At 43.6% G+C, this 21,120-nt stretch overlaps 1 protein-coding gene across 1 annotated transcript; it reads right to left on the bottom strand.

Annotated features, from left to right (window-relative positions):
- Positions 1–1,001: 1,001 nt before the first annotated feature.
- On the bottom strand, positions 1,002–20,860 carry LOC111073060 (basic-leucine zipper transcription factor A). The gene is given in 5 exon segments (XM_022365194.2): positions 1,002–1,710; positions 1,780–2,025; positions 2,092–2,992; positions 2,994–3,323; positions 20,087–20,860. Coding segments are annotated over 4 exon segments (1,917 nt in total). The 5' UTR covers positions 3,227–3,323; positions 20,087–20,860; the 3' UTR covers positions 1,002–1,173.
- Positions 20,861–21,120: the final 260 nt, after the last annotated feature.

Below are 21,120 nucleotides of genomic sequence, written 5' to 3'. Positions count from 1 at the left end.
ACCTATCCCTGCTGTTAAGCCAATCTGTTTAAACTTTAAACGCAAAAGCGGTCAAAAGATAGGCCGCATATTTAATGAGAGTGCATTGTATCGTAGAGTCTTTAAAACCCACATGTTCACACCCTGATGCTTCTCCCAAGCGGCGTCCAAAACCGCGGCTGGACAGTGCATGAATTAGCTGAACAACAACAGCAACAAAATGCAAAAGAGGCAACAAAAAGTGGGTTTTGTGTCTTGCATTTTGTGCAATTTCTTGCTGCATCATCCTGTCCCAGAAGCCCCGATCTTTCTGAATGAAATGTGATATGGGCAAATTGGCCAAGTAAAATCAGGTTAAACAGCTCTGTGGTAATTTACGTTTGTACGTGGATGTGCAAGCAATGCTGGTAACACGCCTAGATTACCTCCAAGTTTTTGCGAGTGTGGAAGGTACAGCCGATATTAGAAAACTTAGCCCTCGCAGAATATTATCAATAGAAAATCCAAACAGTTTTATGGAAATATTTGTTGCATTGTATTTTGATTTAGCAAAAAGATTTAGCTCTCTCTCTCTCTCTCTCACATGAATAGCATTTCCTCAAAAATAACAGTCAAAGTTTACAATAATTATTTAGAAAACAAAATTATTTATGAGAATACGGCCATCAACAGAACAACAGATCATCATCGTCATCTTGGGGGCAGCTACTTAAGTTTAATTAAAAAAAGTGATCCTAAGAAATGAACGGCATTTGGAAAGTTTTCATCTTCTAAATCGAAAATAAACAACAGCGGAGTTGATTATTTGATTTTGTGGAGTCATCCGTGGAGTTGAGCTGAGCAGGCAGCAGGGCGATTCGCATCCAAATCGGGTTAGCTTTAAGACCAGTTAAAGCTCGATTTCAAAGCTGAATCTTTATGTCAGTACTGTTAAGGGTTAGACAATACCTATAGCTATCCCATGGATCTGTCATCCGTTGATGGCGTACTACGAAAACATTTTTTCTTGTTTTTTTTTTGTTTGAGTATTCCTTTGTGGTCGTCTTTTTTGTGGTCTCTCGGGTCTTAAGCTTAGGTTGTGGTTTGAACTTTGTACAATGTTTTTAGGATTAAATTATTACGGATAAGTTAGGATTAAACGTTCATTAATATCTAAGTGTTAGCCCGGTTTAGGTTCTGTGTGTGGTTGTGTGCTTAGAGCGGCTCCAGGGCAGCGGGTCCGTGCGGACTGCCCTCCAGTTTGCGCCAGACCACGTTGCACATCTCGCGCACCAGCGCCTTCTCGCCATCGTCCATCTGATCGAGGGCACTGCCTGCCAAATTGCCCAGCCGGTCGCGTTCCAGCTGCTCTCGCACCTCCAGCACCTGGAGGGCCCGCACCACCGCCTCCGGACGGCCGGCTATCGGTTCTGGCAGCTGTATGGCCGCTGCTGCTGCCGCCGCTGCTGCAGCCACCGCCAGCTGCTGATGCTGCTGCTGATGCTGCTGCTGGCTGCTGTTGATCTCCTGCTGATGGGGCGAAGGCGCTGATTTGGCTGGTGCTGTGGCTGTGGCTGGCTGGGGCGTTGGTGTGCCAGCCAGGGGCGTGGGCGTGGGCATGGGCTGTTGCTGCTGCTGCTGCAGATGGGGTGTGGGCGTGGTGCGTTCCTCCTCCAGCTGCTGGATGCGTCGCTCCAGCGAGCGCACATACTGAAGCGTCTGATCGTTCAGCGTGTGGGCATGACGTAGATCCTGCATATGAGTCACATTATATGATGATTCTGGCGGTGGTGTTGGCTTCTTTATGATGTGGCTGCTCACCTGGGGGAGTTGGCGCTGCTCAGCATAGTTCCGCAAGGCTGTGATGGTCTCATCCGCTTGGGTGCTGGAACTGGAGCCATCGCCATCGTCGCGCAGGGCATTCCTGGTGGCCGCACCGCACCCGGCGCACAGCGCATTGGCAGCCACATGGGCACGCTCCTCGTCCAAGTACAGACAGAGCTCCTTCAGCTCCAGATTGTCGGTGATTAGCTCTTGCTGTTTGTCATCCAGCTGACGTAGTTTGTTCTGAAAGAAGATTCAATCCATTAGGCATTAGGCTTGAATTGCTTTGCGATTTGTTTTCCCACTCACCTGATAGGCAGCCACCTCCTGGCGCATCACACTGGCCGTGTAACGACCAAAGCGTTGCCATTCCCTGGCCAACTTGCGTCCCTTCTGTCGATCGTCATCCAGGAAACAGCACAGATCCCTCAGCTCCTGGTTGTCGTCCAGCAGACGTTGATTCTGCTCCTTGAGTGTGCGCAGCTCATTCACCAGCGACTGCAGCTGGCGATTCTGCTCCACCGTCAGGCGGCCACCTGCCCCATTGGCCGTGGGTATACCAGTGCCGCTGGACGTGACCGAGGCATTGGGCGATGGATGTTCCTGTTCCGGTTTGCGTACAAATTTCAGCATATCCTGTGCTCCTCCCTTTATGACCGCCGGATGTTGCAGATAGCGTGTTTGCTGTGGATGTTGCTGCTGTTGCTGTTGCTGCTGTTGCCGTTGCTTAAGCGAGTCTGGTATGTAGATGTTGGATAGCTGGGGTATATCCGGCGGATATTTGATGGGCAAATGTGGTTTCAGTATCCCCGTGCCTGGCTGTGGCGGTGGCTGGTATCTCGGTGGTATGGAGTGTGCGGGTGCTGGTGCCTTAAGGTTCGGACTGCGGAGGGAATGCTGTTGCTGTTGCTGCTGTTGTTGCTGTTGTTGCTGTTGCTGCTGCAATTGGTAGAAGCTGCGACGCTGATGCTGCTGATGCTGCTGATGCTGCTGTTGATGTGTTGCAAGATTAGGCAATTCTTTAGTGGATTGCTGTTGTTGTATGGGCAAGCGAGAAGTCAATGTCTGATGATGATGTTGCTGCTGCTGCTGCTGTTGCGTGCTGTGTGGCTGATGGATTGTGGCCACAGTTTGCAATTGATGTGATTGTTGCTGCTGTTGCTGCTGCTGCTGTTGCTGCTGCTGCTGTTGCTGCTGCTGCTGTTGGTGCCAACAAAGAGCGTCTTGGTTGTTGTTGCTGCTGCTGCTGCTGCTGCTTGTTAATTGCCTGCGTCGCTGTTTTGCTTATAATTTTGTCAACGCTATTTGTTTTTATCAAATTATTGTTCAAAGTAGTTGTTCCGTTTGTTGTTGCTGCTACTGCTGCTGCTGCTGCTGTTAGTGTTGTTGTGGTTAATGTCTTCTGCTGGTTGTGTTGCTGCTGCTGCTGTTGATTGCCGGACATTTTTGAGTCGGTTCCTTGTTTGCCTCGTCTTATATTTTTTCGGTGTGTGTTTTTGTTTCCTTTTAGTTGTTTAAGTGGTGTCTACGACCTCCGAGACCTGCAATACATTAAAAAAATGGGAAAAACATTAGCAAAAACCAAAAATCTAAAAAATGCTTGGATGGAAAAAAAAAACTATAAATCAAGGCATTGTACAATGTTATCTATGCGACAGGCGAGGGCACGCCGTCATTGTAGCATAATTAAACTTCCATTAGATTGCCGCCAGACGCTGATAGAAAGTGAAATGAGCATTTGTCGCACCACTGAAGCCATGACATGCCACACGAGCTACGTAGGTGCACCCCTAGTACACTGAGCAAAATAAAGCCAGTAATCGGGGTACTCTCCCTAGCGATACTTCCAAGCTGGTCTCTAATCACGAAATTCCCTGAACTGTTATTTTCTACTCCAATTTGTCACCCATATTTTTCGCGCAGTGCATGTGTCTTGTGCTCAAGAAAATGCAACGAAGCGGCGCCAAAAACTACATTTGACGTAGCGAATTGTAATATAAACTGCACTGTCGTATGTTCGGTCTCCCGGACGCTGGCTCCCCCGGATGGGTTGCTGGGTTGCTGGGTTGGCGCTGAAGCGTCTAATCATCAGATGGCGTCTCTGTGTGTTGACTTAAACGTAGGCTTCCGCTCTCTAGTTTGAAAACCGAAAGCCCACTAAGTACCGCGGCACTCGCAATAGTAAATGGCAGCGACTCGCATCAGTCTATCGTCGCATTTGTATCACGAAAGTGAAATTCAGTTCATGGTTTGATGGATGGGATGGGACTGCTCCCGGAGCAGGCGAAGGCGCAGGCGCAGGCAAATTGAAATGTTGCGACTCGCAGCTTGACATGAGCACAATATGGTAGTAATTTGGCTCATGTGCGTTCCCCACCCCCCGTTCGCTTAATGAATAGAGTTGGCTTGATTAAAACCACGAACAATGGACTTTCTTTGACATCAGTTTTCGGTTCAATAAGCTTATATAAATTAAGGGAAATCTTTCTTGGTGTTTAATAAGAGTGGAAACTGGGAGTCGCTAGTTTTACTGGTTCGAGAAGCGTTCTCCACCATTACATTTTTCATTATTAGAATAGAGTTTTAAGGCGCATCTCCTGAACATGTGGGGTCTGATTAATATGGATTTCTCTGTGCAAAACATACAGCTACTACTTATAATTGTGATACCTTTCACTTCTTATATTAAAGGAAGAGCTCTTTATAATTTATTCCAATTTTCCGCTCTGTACGCCAGCTGTACCTTCTGCCAGTCGTCCCCCACTTCCATTGTGACTAAATAATTGCTTTTGTGTAAACATAGAACTAGTCCTTGCAGCTAGCCTAGAACCTCCAAGCCAGACAGGACAGCTCTTAAGCTCTTTAGTTCTAGATATCCACAAAAGAGAACATCTGGATCACATTTACCAGAGAACAGACAGCAAGACAGAGAGAGAGGGATCCTCACCCTTTGCTTGAGCTATTTAGGCTGTCAACTGGCCAGCTCTCCCCTTACAAATGCCCATCAAGGGATAAGAAAAATGACAACAGGTGTGAAATGTAAGAGCTGTAAGCCCGCGCATCGAAAGATGCGAAACGCTGCACAAAAGCAAACCACTTCCCCCATTGAGATGTTTCGGGTATGCAAAAATTACAGAAGAAAAACCCCTTTTGGCCGACTGAGAATTGAACACACAAACAAAAAAAACAAAAAAAAAAAAACAACAGAAAAGAATTGCCAACATAACAAAAGAATGCGGTGAGGGCCTGGCCCCCGGTTCAGGCCTGGCCCTTCATTGTTGTGGGCTCTGCTTGCCATACATATTCGGAAAAGAAAACTTACAAAACACGGCAACAGTTGTAAATCATCGAATTACCTCAAAATAATAGCAATCGCTCGCTGGCCGTTTGGGGGGGCCAGCAAATTGCCCAAAAGCAAAACGAAAATGCAAAACGAACCCCACACAAAAGACACAGCGAAAACCAGGCTCACAATGGAGGCGAATTGTCTTATGACTACAGGGAACCCCGCAATGTCTAAGAAACAAGGATCTGCATGCAAATCACAGAAGTCATGAAGTTATAATTAAATACCATTAAAATTAGTAGCTAAAATGGCAGAAACTGGATATGCAAAGTCATATATTTGGTGGCTTTTTAAACAGTTCTTTTAGTTAATATTCGTATAGTGTATACCCTTCGTCTTGCTTCACAAGTAATGGGTATAAAAACAATGCAAGAAGGCGGCAGGCTACAGCAACAGCAACAAAATCTACTCTTCTCCCACAAGACATGAGAGATACACAGAGCGAGAGAGAGCAGAGCAGAGCAGAGCAAGAGAAGGGGAGGGAGGATGGTGGTTGGTGGTTGGAGGGTGAGATCCATTGAGTCACAGCACAGCAGCAACAACAAAAAAAAAACTCTGTCCCGTTGGCGTAGTTTTTGGCGACTTGCGAAATGAAGAAACCCTCCAAAAAAAAAAACCAACAACAACAACAAAACTTCGTGTGTCAGTTACGCTTAATGAGCACAAATATTGCTCTCATTGTTGTTGCTGTGCTGTGTGCTCTGCTGTTGGTGTAGATTTTTTACCTTTGATTGCCATGCCGTGTGTCTGTCCCTGTCCCCCCTCCCCCCCTGCGTGTCCACACCACCCGTGTGCAAGCTGGAACTGGGATCGAGAGTCGTCTCAGCAGCTCGCTCTCAGCTCGATTTCAATGAAGACGAGTCTCGGTCTGGTCTCCCAGTCGAGTCGGAAATGCCAATACTTAACCCTCAACTGGCCCCGCTCCACCACTCTTTGGCTCTACTCCTGGGCCTCCCTGCCTGCCAATCTCCCGCTTTTTGTTTTTTTTTTTTCGGTATTGCCATGAGAAAACGAGGGGGAAACAACAAATGAAAAGCTTCGCGGGCAGCACATTAAAATGAAGGAGTGAAATTAGGGTTTAAGAACAGCACAAGGAGCTTGGGAATACCCTATAAAGAGGGAGAAGGATATTTCACTCATTTATAACTGCATTTAAAATGGCCTAGATGTTATATGCATTTAATGGTATTGGTATTGAATGTAGGGGTTATGGATTTTATTGTAAATTAATTACACAATAATTTGTTAAGCAACTTTGGAAGCACAGCTTTCCGTACGAATATACATTGGCTTTACATTTATCTAAGTTTTGGTTATTTATGATAATAATCCCCTGAGTTATGTAAAAGACAGCTCTATAATTATCGCTTAAGTGAATTCTTCTCTTTAGGAATTCGTGAGTCACAGTTTCATTATCACAAACCTTTTGGAGAATGCTTTCAGGACAAATGAAACCAATTTGAAAATAAAATAAAATAAAAAAAAGAAAATAAAAGCGAACCGGAAGAATCATAATACATTTAAAATCCAGCTGCTTTTACTTGAGTGGTTGATATCTCTTGAATAAGTACTTCAGAAAGAGGCCTGCCTATACGATATAAATATGTGATATATGTATATTCATTTATTGCATGACTTAACCCTTGATCCTACGCTATAATTAACGTCTATAAAATGCCTAAAACTAAAAAAACTCATAATCTTCAGCTAATCCAAATTTATGGCCAACTCCGTGGCGCAACAAATATAAAGCCCTTTGCTAGGGTATACACCCATAAAAGAAGCCTTCAATTTGTAGCACATGTACACATACTCCTCCAACTTCGATGCCGATTCCAATTCCGTCTTAACCTTTTTCCCAAGTTCCCCCTTAACCCTTTGAGAGCCAGAGACCAGAAATTCCCCTTTTTTCCCACTGGACGCGAGGCCAGCAAATAGCAAATCATCACCTGGTGCAAGGGGAGAGGAGCTGGGAGGGATCGAAATACAATAAATAAATACAAAATTTATTTCAATATGCGCGTGTAAGAGCGTGTTTGGCCTTGGGCGATGAATGTTGTACTGGGAGGCACTTAATGCTGTGTAGTATACCCTTGCAAAGGGTATGCATGAATGATGGCAAAAAGATGTTGTTAGAATCTATTTAAATCAGACTTTGCAAAGAACTTTCCTTATACTGGTACAGCAGTGGCAAAACGACTCACCCTTCCACTGAAACATAGAAAAACTCACAAGAGATTGATCCATCGGTAAGGGTACTTTACAAAGCCTTTCATTTGTTACATATATTTTATTGTTTTACCCACTTATGCGTAAGGTTGCCCCGTCTCATGTCTGGTGAGGTCTATTCCCCCCCTGTTTTTCGCTAATAAACTTTTGATCTTGCTAATGGTCGAACATTGTTGATGCGAAGGAGATGCCGAGAGATCATAGGCGTTGGCCCCAGCTTTGGTGCCTTTGCCAATAACAAATTGCCATAATTAGTGCCATTTTAATATGAGGTTTCAGCTCACAAAACATCACACAACCCCCACACACGAAATAGGTATGTAAATCTGAAGTTATAACAAGCCGAGAGACAGATTCCCCCACTGGGGCATAGGCGGCTTCTTCAGCTCTGCTTTTGGGCAGAGGAGTAGTGGGGAAGGTGTCGGGTGTTGGAGTGTAAAATTATGAAAATTACTTTTCCCATGCACAGTGGGTGGTGCTTTGGGAATTATTCCATTTCAGATCTTCACTTGACAATGGACAATAAAACAAGAGTGGCATACAAAAAGCATAATAAGTTTTTAATGGGTCCAGCCATGAATTTATTTGCTATAGATCGTAGTCGCCCGATACCCGAGGCCTGCACCCCAAGGGAATATCATTTTCGTAAGGGGATCGTTGTTCGCCACAACAAAAGTTTTGGAGAAACAATCTTGGCATTATGATTTGTTGAGGCAGCAAGTTCCTGCCTGGAACCATTTTTACAGATGATATTTTTAGTTAAAGATCTAGTTTTCATTCTTTAGGTGTACCTGACCTGTTTATGGCTTGCCTCGTTTACTTCTGGCCGTTATTCTTGCCCATTTTGACTATTCTAGTCCTTGTAGTTCTTGGTGTTGCTGACTGTGACTGAGAGGCAACGTATTGGCATAGGGATTTAAAAAGCTGGAAAGGCATGAGGAACCATGATATTCCTTATATACGAAATATTTAGCTATGGATGGGGGGTACATGTAAAAACCCAATAAATAATAATAGAAGCCCCCCATACATACATATATGTACATATGTACATTAAGTTTCATCACTTCTTTTTTAACAAATAAACGCAGCTTAAACTTAATGATTGAGCAACTTTGTTTTGAACTTGATTGATTTTTGCAAACCAGACAAAAAAATTGCCTTGATCACTTTTACATAATCTTTATTAATTTATTATTTTTTGCTGCCCAAGCATAATTATTTCTGCAAATTGCCATTTTTGTTTGTTGTATTTTTGCTCTTAAAGTTAATATTATTTTAGGAGTCGGCATATTTGTTTGGCTCTACGAGCACTCGGTATACGAATGTACATTGTACATATCTTTAAAGCAATGGCCCAACAGACCATGAAACAAGTGTTTAATTAAGGAAATGAGCGTGGATTGAGGTAAACAGGCACGCATACTCGCATGGAGGGGAATACTACGAGACGGACACATGTGCAAACAGTAATTTAATAAACCCAAAAAAAATAATACGAATAAGCTAAATAAAACTTGGTTAATAAATACGAGGGTATGGATGGATGGATGGATGGATGGTTGGAATGGCCGGTTGAAAAATGCTCAAAGTCACTCAAGGTTAAGAAATCTCTTTAGCAGGCACGCACGCACACGATGGAGATCGGATCCCAGGCAATGACAGCTTTTTCGGAGGTGATGACAGACAGACAGAGGGCCCCCAGTCTCCAATTCCAATTCCGAGTCCGAGTCCGAGTCGAACTGCGCGAATCAGGGGAGCCAGAAATACTCGGTACACGTAGGAAAACCGCAAAGTCATGTGGGTTAAGTACACTTACTTAACAACAATCCATTCCGGCCAGCAACTGACCGCGCGCCCAGACAATGAAATGTGTAATGAAAAGGCAAAAGCTTCGGCGACGACTGGCGACGATAACCGGGCGACTGCTGATGGAGATTGAAGTGGCCACAGAGGACTGACCAGGGCTGCACACGACTGGCACACGAATTGAAATGATCGAATGGCACATGTGCGGATTGCAGTCAAATGAAGCGTAACTTTCGTAGTGGATAAGCCACATGGATGGGAACCCCACCCTCTTTGGCAGGCATCGCACGTCATGCACACGACATGTATGTTGTTTTTTTTTATTATTACCGGTCATTCACCTTTGAGGAATTTGTTGAGGTGTGCTGCGTTATATGGGAGGGATGAGATGGGATGAGCAATCGTAACTGGGGGAACTACTGTCTCGAGAGAGCCTTTAAAAAGTAACTATTTCCGTTCGAGCTAGTTGTCGCATTTTACCGAATCTTACTTCCAATTATGGCACCCAACTGGGAGCCAACTAGTGCCTCTTGCCAGCCCTGATCGCCACTAACTCTAGCAAGCCACCCACCACTACAGCAGCACAGACAGCCACAGAGACGCTCGAATGAGGCAAGAAAACCCCCACAGCCAACATACACACACACACAGCCAAGACACACACACACAGCCAAGACACCCACACAGAAAACAAGAAAGAAATAAATGAGAATGAGAGGAAAACGGAACAAGAAAATCACAGAGTTTTTCTGCCGCCAATCACCCGATCCAAAGCTCCGCTCCACGGTCCATTGCATTTGCATTGCACGCACCAAAAAACGCGTGGTATAAGGTACACTTTCACGTCTCCGTACCCCTCCGTACTTTATCGTTGTAGTCCCCCAGCATCTGCATACATATATCGCTTTTCAAATGGTGCGCTGCTCCACAAAAGCAAACCAAGGAAAACGAAATAAATATCAAACGCCTTCATTGGTTGTATCGAATGACAAACGACAAACGTCGACTCTGTCCGTGTCTGTTCCCCCCGCACCCCCTCCCAGTGGACGTTAAGTCAAACAGATGACTGTCTTCGACCCGGCTTGGCGGAAGAGAGGCGCAAAAATTTTCATGAATGAACCCACCTGAACTGAAAGACGACGAAGACAAAAGGATGCACACGACCATTGAGCGCGGAACAAAAGGCAGGGAGAAAAAATCAGATTACGACTGTGGCATACCCACTAAATTGAATCCCAAGAAAAAAAGCAAGAAATAAAGGAAGACTATATTTTGTGATTGCTGCCAGAATAGATTTCCCTTATTAACTCTGCAGATTATTTTGATTAGGAACTTGTTCGAAAACGCTTTCTGTAGCAGAAACAAAATCCCATTTATCCAGCCACCGATTAGAGGGTATCTGCAAACACCTCCACCAAGACAAAAAAACTCACACGATTCCACGCTGTATTCTCGGGGAAGTTCCATTTATCAGTGCCCGCTCATCTTTTGGGGCAGATTTGTAACCATCAAAAGACGATTAAATTGCACGTGACACTCCGCTGACTCTACGAGTAGATTTGTATCAATCCTAGCCGAGTTCCCGGAAAGGCTGAGCGGCAATTTTAGCCCATGGATGGTTCCGTAAGTTGATATGCTTGAAATGCATACTCCACGATTCTTAAACGAAATCAAATATTATTCAGCTATAAATTCCATAGACACAGACTCAGACAGACATCTGGGGGCCACCCACAACTTTTGTGTTGCGAGTACCCTTTTTTTTTATGGTAAACCATAAACGTGGCAAGCCATCATTAAAAGCCATGTGTAGCACAGTAGGCAACACACGAAAACTTAATAACAATGCAAAAAAAAAAAAAGAAACAGAGACCGAAAAAAAAAAAGCCTGAAGCTCGAAGTAGAGGAAAAATTATAAGCGAACGAAGGTTAAACGATAAGTCAAGCTTTTGCGGTGAGAATGTGTTAAGGGGGGAGGAGCTGGATTGGATTACTGATTACAAATGCAGCGACTTTTCCTAATGAAAACCTCTTAACTGGAGCACAAGCTGTGGGAATAATACGCCAAGCCGGGCTTTGCCACAATGGATTAAAGAGTAAGGTTTTGTGGGAGCCAGATCATAGAGGAAAGTTTAAGATTTTAAAGATGGTTTATACATACATACATACATATACATGTGGGATTAAATGTACATACATAAATAATGCAATATATGAAAGTAAGGGCTCAAAATGTAGATCCTAAACTAGGGAAAAATATATATATTTCACGAGTAGATCAAATAAAAGTAGTAGAAAGTAGATTGTATTTATTATAAAAAATCGTAGTTGAAGAATATTTTTTTAATGATTTACCCATACTTATAGATAATAAAATTTCTCCATCAACCAGTTCTCAAACAAACTTCAAACGAATGTTCCCTGCCCAGTGGGAGGGGCCGGGGGTCTATAGGCTTATAAACTGCTTAATTATGTGCTGAACCTGAACCTGTGCCTGTAGCACAAGACAAAACTCAACCAAAATTAATATGTAGATTAAATTATTGCTATATCCAATCCAAAACAGCTACCACATCTCCATAAGTGGATGCCCTGATCGAAAACCTGAATAACTCTTAGTGACACTCCCCAGACGAAGACTAATCGAAGCCGAACCGAAAACCCTACCTTCGCCAATCCCTCAATCCGTTCGAATACAATTTCCATTTCTCAGCTTTATGGCTTTATGGTTTATGGGTATCATTTGCGTCAAGTTTGCAGCGCATATTTGATTTTTACGACGACAGTTCCACCACGGAGACGGCAGAGACGGCAGAGAAGGGAGAGGACCGCCCGTCGATAGACATAAACTTATCCATTTCATGCCGCAAAACTCTCAACTTTTGTGCAAATTATTTATGCATGTAAATTAACAGAAACGAACAAAAAATAAATAAACCCCAAACCCCAAACCAAACGATTGAAACTTTCGAATTTATCACCGAATGAGAATCTTTTGGGCAGAGAGCCCACCATTATACCACGCCCTCAAAAAAGGGGGTTACAACATCCAAAGAACAAGCAACAAATTGTTGAAATATGCAAATTTCCTAGAGCTAGAGCTCGTGTACAGACGTTTGTACATTTATCTTGAGGCCAGCATCAAATGAGTGGAGCAACTTGTTAACAAAACTCTTGCCAAAAGCAGCAAAAAAAAAAAACAACCACAACAACAACAAAAATCTGCCAAGACTAACCTTAGCCAAGAAGAAGAAACATCTTCTGAGTTGACTGCACAGCTCCATCAGCCCATTTCTAGCCATCGCGGCTTGGCCTCGTAACCCAGTAAAGTTCATATGTACAAATATTTAATTATCATCTGGCTTGGGGCGTTCTCAAAGCATTCCTCATCGAAATATCTAAAAGAAAATAAACATTTCTCATCTCTGGTTCGCTGTAAAATTGTTGTTTCATCGTGCCACACACCTCAACACCATATACAGGGGTTCCTAACTCCACAAACATACATACATACATCCATAATGAAGTAGAATAAATTCATTTATGCTAATGTTTGGTTTTCTACCTTTTCTTTGGCCAGAGATTTCAATTCATTTCATTAATTTTTCTTGTTTTGGCTGCTGCTGAAATTCTTTTCTATAGCCTCGACAGCTACTTTCGATTTCTTGTTGTTGTTGTTGTGGTCCATTCCATTTTTTGTGTAACTTTATTAGAAGAAACCCCTTCACACTCTTTAAACGTGGATTTTGGATTCGTATTGTAGTACGTGTGGGTGGGCAGCTCCAGCTTCAGTGGAGTGTGGGGAGGAGAGGAGAATGGAGAGCGCGTGCTGTATATGGTGTGATTTTGTGGGGATTACATATTTACACAGCCCAAGCTGTGGGTGGATTTTGTCTCAATGGAGAGCTGAAATTTGTAGTGGTTCAAGTTTTATAATTTGAATGCTTGAAAATGATTTATGTGTGTGTGTTTACTCGTTTGGTAGTTGTTTATTGCTTCCGATCAGTTACGTTATCTATTGTATCTTTCAACATATCTAGTTTTCTATCTGTCCAACTATCTATCAAATACGGATACCAAAAAGGTTTCCTTTGCCATTAAACAATAAAGAAAAACTTAAAATCATATGTAAAAAAAGGGTCTTGAATTGCTACAAATGATCCCAAATTAACCCAAATAGTTTTCCATTACATTCCAGTTAAATGCAGACAAATTACAGTCTAAATTGATTTATGCTTATCATTCCATATCTGGGCCAATACCAGAATGCCCATAGGTCCATAAAACTAGATCGAAATATCAATCTTTTACCCTATACGGGGAGATTATGGAACCCAAATCACATAATTTATTGTGTCCTCAACTTTCTTCTAAGCCTACCCTCACGTACGCACTGCGCCGTACGTGAAATAGAAGCAAACGAAACCCCAAAGCAGAGGAGACACTAAAACAGACCGAAAACAAAGCATTATGTAAGCATTAGCACGCTTTAACCTCTCCCACTCCCACACATGTACACGGGCAGAGGGGGGAGGAGGGGGAGCAAAGCGTGAACGGGCCATAAAGACCTCCAATAGAGAGGAGACAGAGACCGAGACAGAGAGAGAGAGAGACAGATGACGGAAGAGATGGCGGCGCGCATGCGCAATAAATGCTTGCCCCTCCCTTACATTTCTTCGTCACCGCCGCTCCACTCCTGTATTGTATCCAATTAAATTTCTATTAATTTTTTACCAATAATAATAGCCGAGCAATGCCATAAAAAGCGGAAACCATTAAAATGACTTTGAGTATTCTCTGTTGCTCAGAAGGAAGAAGTAAATGAGGAAAATTCTATTTCCTTTCTTGGGCACAAAAGCAGCTTACTGTGCAGGGGTTAGGTGGGGTGGGCAGAGGAGTGCGGTGTGCGCGCGGTATTTCTTTTGTGTGAGCGCGCTACAAACTTCCGGATTGAACGATTTATTGAAAGGCATGATCAAAAGGAGGGTCGAGACGAATGGGGCGACAGCGGTAAGTAGAAGGGAAGTGTTATACATTTACCAGAGAGAAAAGAGACAGAGGGAGAGTGAGTGAAAGAGAGTTAAAGAGACGTGAAGAAATTGCGTTGCAGTTTCTTTACATACAAAATTTATGAACTAATTAAAAGACAGTTCGGATAGCAGTAAAGGCAACGGACAAGAAGAAGAAGCAGAAGAAGCCTATGGCAGCGGGGGTATTTGGGGTGGGTTGGGTGTGCAGACTTGGTAACCCAATACCTGCACACATACCCCCATACACATTATTTTGTTTTTTTTTTTTTGTTGGTCACTGAGGCATGTCGTTGCTTGTCTTTCCAAGCAGATGGGATTGGAAGTGGTGTAGCTGCAGCCGCCGTCTCTTGGTGGATGCTGTGTGGCTGCTCTTGTTTATAAATCAAGTCACATTAAGTGTAATAATAAACGCAGATCGAAGGGAACTTTCGGAGCCGGTTCTCCCAGAAGGTTATACCCTTACAGAGCAAAGAAAAAGCAAAGCAAACTTAAGCCTTGGTAAGATCATTCTTGATCCTTGGCCAAGCGTTGGGCAACGTGTATTTTGTGGTTGGATTCCAGGGGATTCTCCTTTGCCTAGCGGCGAATATCAAAGAATAAATCTCACAGTTTGAGGCAAGCGAATGTGCTCGTAGAAGGGTATTTAAAGCTTCGGCTAAACGCAGTCTTCTGCTTAAATAAGCCATAAAGAGTGTACGCTACGCAGACCAGAAAAAAAAGGGAAAGAATTAATAAAAATCTGTCGAAATGTTGGCACTAAGCGCGTTCTCTGCTTGGCTAATTATGGAGAGCATGTTAAAAGAGAGAGGCGAAAAGAGAGTTGGTGAAATGTCAAAACTTACGCTTCATTACTCTCTCTCTCTCTCTCTCTCTATATCTCTCTCTCTGTCGCTCACTCTGTCGCTCTCTCTCTGTCACTCGCTCGCTTTGCTAAGATAACGACAACAAAATGCTGATGGCACAAATTATAGTCAAGAAAGAGGCAACAAAAAAACCGAACCAGAAGACGAGGCTCTACAGCTGAAGACCAGCGGCAGGCAGTAGAAAGCTAGCCCGGAGAGACAGAGCCCCCAAGTCGGTTGAGGCCGGCTGCCACCAACAGCCTGCCACTGCCACTGCCACCGCCTGCCGCCTTGTCTCGAGAGCCCCACAATTTCCGCCATTTATGACAGTCACAAATCGAGTTATACTCACATACATACATATAACCCCCCCACCGCCTCGCCTTGCCCTGCCTTGCGTCGGCTTTTAGCCCCACACAGCCTCTCCCCAAGACAGCGCGCGCGCGTACTTTCTAATTTCTAAGCGTACTTTTTCTCTCTTGTTGGTCCCTGGCCTGGCTGCCGTTTTTGATGGTTTATACTCTAACCAAGCGAAAGACAATCAAGGCATTGCCTCGGCTGTGCTGCCAACTCAAGTGCTCTCTTTAGTGGTCCTCAATGAGTGTTCTTCAGAGAATCCAAGACCAAAAGTTAGAACATTAGAAAGCTCAGGGCTTTTCTCTATGAAGATCATAATCATAAGACATTCATTTTTTGGAACCAAAGTTTATCGAAGGCGAAGGAGTTTTGAGAACCGAAGGAACATTTTCAAACCAAAGCTTTAATTTATCGTTCTACCAAAAATCTTTGCAATTTCGAAATATTGAAATTTGTATTATGGTTTAATACTGTCCCTATACATTTATCTTGCATATTATTTTGTTTGTTTATTTGTTTCTTAATTAATTTTTTTTATTAATTTGTTTTGTATTCAATACATCCTTGACCCTGTTAGGGTATCTCTGAATCGGTTTCCTACACCATCTCTATTCCTTTATGATTATTGTTTTTCTTTTTGTCATTACTTTTGCATTGTACAAACAAGTTTTCAGTGCTGTGTGTTGTGTTTTTTTTTAGTGTTTCTTCAGCGCATGGCCAAAGTGTTAATGTTCATTTGCGCATGCGATATTCCAAATTGCATCCAATAGAAATTTGTTGTCGAGGTCACGCCACTTTTCCAGCCAAGCATCAAAAAACCGTCACAACAGTCGCCGTCACCGTCACCGTTGCCCCGACGTCCCCTCTCCAACCACAACATTCACAGAATGGCAGAACGGCAGCGAAATCTTTCGATGGAGGAGGAGTTGGTTCTTTTTTTTGGTAGCTAAGTGATGGGAGGTCAAATCAGTTACAGCTACGTGAGTGGAGACTCTCTGGGCCGCAAGGAGAGAACGGTTGGCAGCCCGTTATGGGAGGAGGCAGACAGACCAAATGGAGGGTTGGCTAGGCTTTTTGGCTAAGCTAATGAACCTGATGTGGAGCATAGCATACTGCATACTGATGTGGAGCTCTGCTCTTTGGATAAACTTGTTCCCGGCTGAAAGTTTAACGAAAAATGCTTCAGCTACATAATTCATATACTTATGATCTAATGGAAGCTGCAATCGTTTTGATCTCTGATTTGAGCTTGAAGCATCGGATCAAGGAGTTTATCTAATAGAAGATGGAATCTTTTCATTTCAATTACATGCCAGGAATATTTTTAGGAATTCTTTTGGATTAAAAGGATGTCCATGAATTAAAGACAAACGACTGCTACTGGAAGTTTCTTTAACTCAAATTAAATCTTAGGAATCACAGATTAAAAGTAAACTTATCATTTTGATTCCCACTAAGCAGCATTTTCCGAAACTTTAACCACGATTTCACATAAAAATAGACTCCGAAATAATTCAACAATTGTATCTGCTGGTGATTCTAAGTATCTATAGCATCGGCTAGGGGAGATCATAGATCAAAATGAAAACTTTCAGAACTGAATTTTTAATCAAATCTATAATGTTGATCGTGTAACATTCTACTAATCATAAAAACGAGTGAGTGTCCACTTTGATTACAGCGATAGCTGGATGAGTTATCGATTGAGCTGGTCCCGTTTCGATTACTCCCCATGAATTGAACTCATGCCAGAAATACTCGTTCCAACTCAATATACTGTTATTTCGAATCAATTTTCCAGGCTGGAATACTTGGAATATTTTTTGATTTCAGTAATTTAGTGCAGCTCCCATTTGGAGTCGACTCCCGCTGCTTCCCGCTGCTTTTTTTCCCGTCCTCTGCGGCATCTCTCTGCCACACTGACTCTCCTCGACTTTGCCTCCACATACTACCTATTCCTGCCTCTTCCTCCGACCTCTTCTAGGGGGCTGCTTCATGCTCATGGCCGTTTGTCATTTCCAGAGGCGCGCCAATTGCCAGAGAGTGGCCTGCAAAGCATTTCTGTGCTCTCTGTGTGAGAAAATGTGGCCAAACGGTTAATAACAGGCGGCTGGGGGGAGTTCGAGTCACAGTCAGTCAGTGGGGTGTGGTGGGGGCCAAGGTGCGGCAACCGCAACAAACGGCAGCAACGGGGCCCCTGAAGGAAAAAGCGTGCGCAACTATGTAAGTATGTGACTATGTGAGCCGCTCCGACAGGAAACTTAAACTAGTTCTAGCAGCTAACTGCTAGCAGCTAGTAGCTGTGGCAGCTCTCTGCGGCTTCTAGCCATCCGAAGCCATAAACTGGGACACTTGTTGCAGCAACTTGGACACTACACACTCGAGAGATTGGCTGGCAATCAAGCCTGGAGGCCAGAGAGATGACAAACAGAGACAACAACAAACCAGCAAACGGAATCTTCCCACGCAGCCGTGACCGCCCTCCAACTGGGAGCGGCAGGCAGCGGGCCGCCCCCCCCAAAAAAAAAAAAAGAGAAGCCAACCTAAATCGTCTTAATGGACCATGAAGAACCCCAAGGAGCTGGGCCGAGACCTGATGCTGCAGCTAGCAGCAGGCGCGTTAAGCCAAAACGCCAACCAATTACAGCAAAGAATGCTAGAATATTAGATGCACTTGCAGACATAGTATTAGAGTGGTTTAAACTGGATGATATTGATATTGAGTTGGAGTTTTTGAAGCTTAAGAAGCCTCATCCGAGTATGAGGATTTGTAAGAGGATTGCTAACCTAAGACCTCTTTCTAACTAGTCCTACTTTCATAATAGGAGATGGTTTTCTGAGTGTATAGTAGCTTTGAATTCAAATTATAGTACCCTCTGCAAAGGGTATACTGGTAGGCCAAGCAGAGGCAGACACCCAGAGAGAGAGCGAAAGAGAGACGCAGAACGAGCCAGCCGAAAGCCGTCGGCGATGTGGATAAGCCCAAAAGAAAGTTTTCTTCTTTCATTGACAAAAAAGTTTTTTACTTTGTTGTCTTTTATTTTCCGCCGCGTGCAACGAACTTGGTCCGAAATGTGGCCCCTGTTAACCCATTGGTGCCGTGAGTAGGTAAATTTTGCATTTATTTTTTCCACCATTTTCTACTCCGGTTTTTTTAATTTGAATTGAATATACGCATTTTTTCTAGGCCAGAATAAACTCTACTCGAATTTTCCAGCTGCTCAGAATGTTCAGCTTTATATATACAAATATCTATACATTCCGATGTTAATGCATTAAGCAGGCCGAAAATCTATTTAGCCATTTGGGGCACAAAGGTAGAAAATAGACTACTTTTTAAAATGTTTTTTATTCCCAATTCCCTTCTGATAAGTACAGCCTCTTTATTTCTCATTAATTTCTCCAATCTACGTTAATGGGTTAAGGCTGCTGCTGCTGCGGCTGCCTCTAACTGTGCCCCTGCCACTGGCCCCTGCCCCTGGGTGCTGCTGGTTGTTTGCTGCGCTGACGCTTTGGCATTAGTTACAGTTTTCCGATACACGAAATTGACTTTACATATTTCAGGCAGCAGGAAACGGTGCGGAGGGGGCAGCGCCGATGTAACAGGTTGTTGCTGCCCCCCGCATGCCACAGGCAGCCTCTTTCACTCACACACACACACACACACACATTGGTATTGATTTGCTGCACATTTCGAAATGCAGCCAAGGTGTGTTTTTCGAGCAGGTGGGAATTCCTTCTTCACCGGGTTGCCTAATTTCTTAATCAAATTTCTCACTCAATGTATTTTTGCGTTGCTGAATTTAAACTGTAACTGATGCACCTTATGCTGTTGCTGTGATGGCGCTTCCTGGGAATGCCTCACCTTTTTATTAGCACACCTTGAAATGCTGCACATGCGCCTCCGTCGCTGCTTTTACCTGTTGCTGTTGCTGCCTCGTCGGCAGAGGCTGCTGGTTTTGTTTGATCTTGTGTCTTATTGTTGCACGTTGTCGTGTATCTTTCTGCTTGTTATTTGTTGCTTTTTATCCCCATGTTTCTCCCTGATCCTCTCCAACCCTCCTCCACCTCCGCCCCCTACTACTATTATCCCACTCCCGTTGTCTGTCTCTATCTCTCTCTGTCTCTCTATCTCGGCCTCTCGGCCTCTTGTCTCTGTTTCTCTTGTTAAATTTATTGGCGCATATAAATGCCTCAAAATTGATGTTATTGTCGTTCATTCTCCACTCCTCGGCTCTTATGCCGATCCTGATACCCCTCTTCTGATATCTCTGCTCGCTCTCTCTCTTTCCACATCTTCCTCAACCTCCCCTACCTTTGTTTTTGTCCTGGTTGTTGTTTTATTTTGAAAATTGATTTTTCTTTACTTGCATTTTTTTTTTTTTATTGTCAGTGTCCAAAGATAAGTGGAGGAAAGGAAGGGAAAATGGGTTTGGAAATGAGAAGAAAAAAAAGACAAAAGAAGAAATAAATATAATGGAAAGTGTGGGCGTTGCGCTGACAAAGTGGGCGTCACTGTGCCTCAAAAGAGAATAGAGCAATTTTCGGGATCAGCCAGGGAGAGGCATGTCGGGAATGGGTTAATTTCGAGTGGGCAGGGTCTCTGGGGGTTACGTGGGCTTCAATCAGCCGAGCAGTACTTCCTCCCGTGGGATGGTTTGAAAATGGAAGCATAACTAAATAAAACTAACCTTATGCAGACGGCCATCGATATCGTTGTGGTATTCCAATGTTGGCTTCCCTTTACGCTCACTCTCTCGCTCCCTCCTTCAGCTTCTGCGCGCAAACAAAAACAAATCACAAATATTTGCGCATGCGCCGCCGACTGCCGCATTCCAGGGATACACAAACACAGAAACACACACACACAGACAGAAAGAGACGCGACGCGATGCGATGCGACCGTTTTTGCGGCTAATTGTTTAAACAACACACAAATTATTTTTCACACTACTTTTATTTGTTTGTTTTATGGTTGCACACACACACACACACACACACTAGCACGCTCGCACACGCATTCAATTTTCGCGCACTCTTTGCATTTTTTCTTGTATGTATCTTTTATTGGCTTGAATTTTCCTGCCTTCCCGAATGCCCTTTTCAAGCGCAAAAGACGCGTTCGGTTCGCGTTGTTGCCTGTTGCGTTTTAATTTTTTCCGTTTTGTTGCAAACTATCGAAGCGCGTTTCTGGAAGCGGTATTCCCAGCCTTAGGAGGCCAATTCAGCCGGTGTCCGTATCATTTGATGCGAGTGCCGCCCACTTTGATGAGTGAAACGCATTAAAACAATAACAAAATGCGCAATTAACTAAAAGCGCAGCCGTACCAATCACTCGCGCCGAAACGGAACTGATAATTATTTGTAGGCGCTATTCCTGTGGGATAAGTCGACTAATTTGCTGAATTTATATACAAATTCGACATTATCTCTGTGTGTTTGCTTGTCCGCGTCCAACAAATTTGTGACATACGAGATACATTGGGGCGGCAAGGCCGTGCTTCAAATCAGCCCGCCTTCAGATGTTGCTGGTGCCTAATAATGTTGCTGGGCAACATTCACAAGCTGCTGAGGAAAAAAAGGTATGGAAAACAGGCAAAACTGTTCAGAAAATAACACTTTTGCTAGCTAAAATTTACCTCAATTCCTAACATACCGTTGACAGAAATGTTGCTGGGCTGTGTTTTCCATACCCTGCCAAGGCCGATCAAGCCAAAGAGAGTAG

Source organism: Drosophila obscura, unplaced genomic scaffold (genome assembly GCF_018151105.1).
Source record: "Drosophila obscura isolate BZ-5 IFL unplaced genomic scaffold, ASM1815110v1 contig_200, whole genome shotgun sequence".
Classification (NCBI taxonomy): Eukaryota; Metazoa; Arthropoda; class Insecta; order Diptera; family Drosophilidae; genus Drosophila; species Drosophila obscura.
The sequence above is the reverse complement of the archived record's forward strand: the minus strand, read 5'-3'. Positions and strand labels throughout refer to the sequence as shown.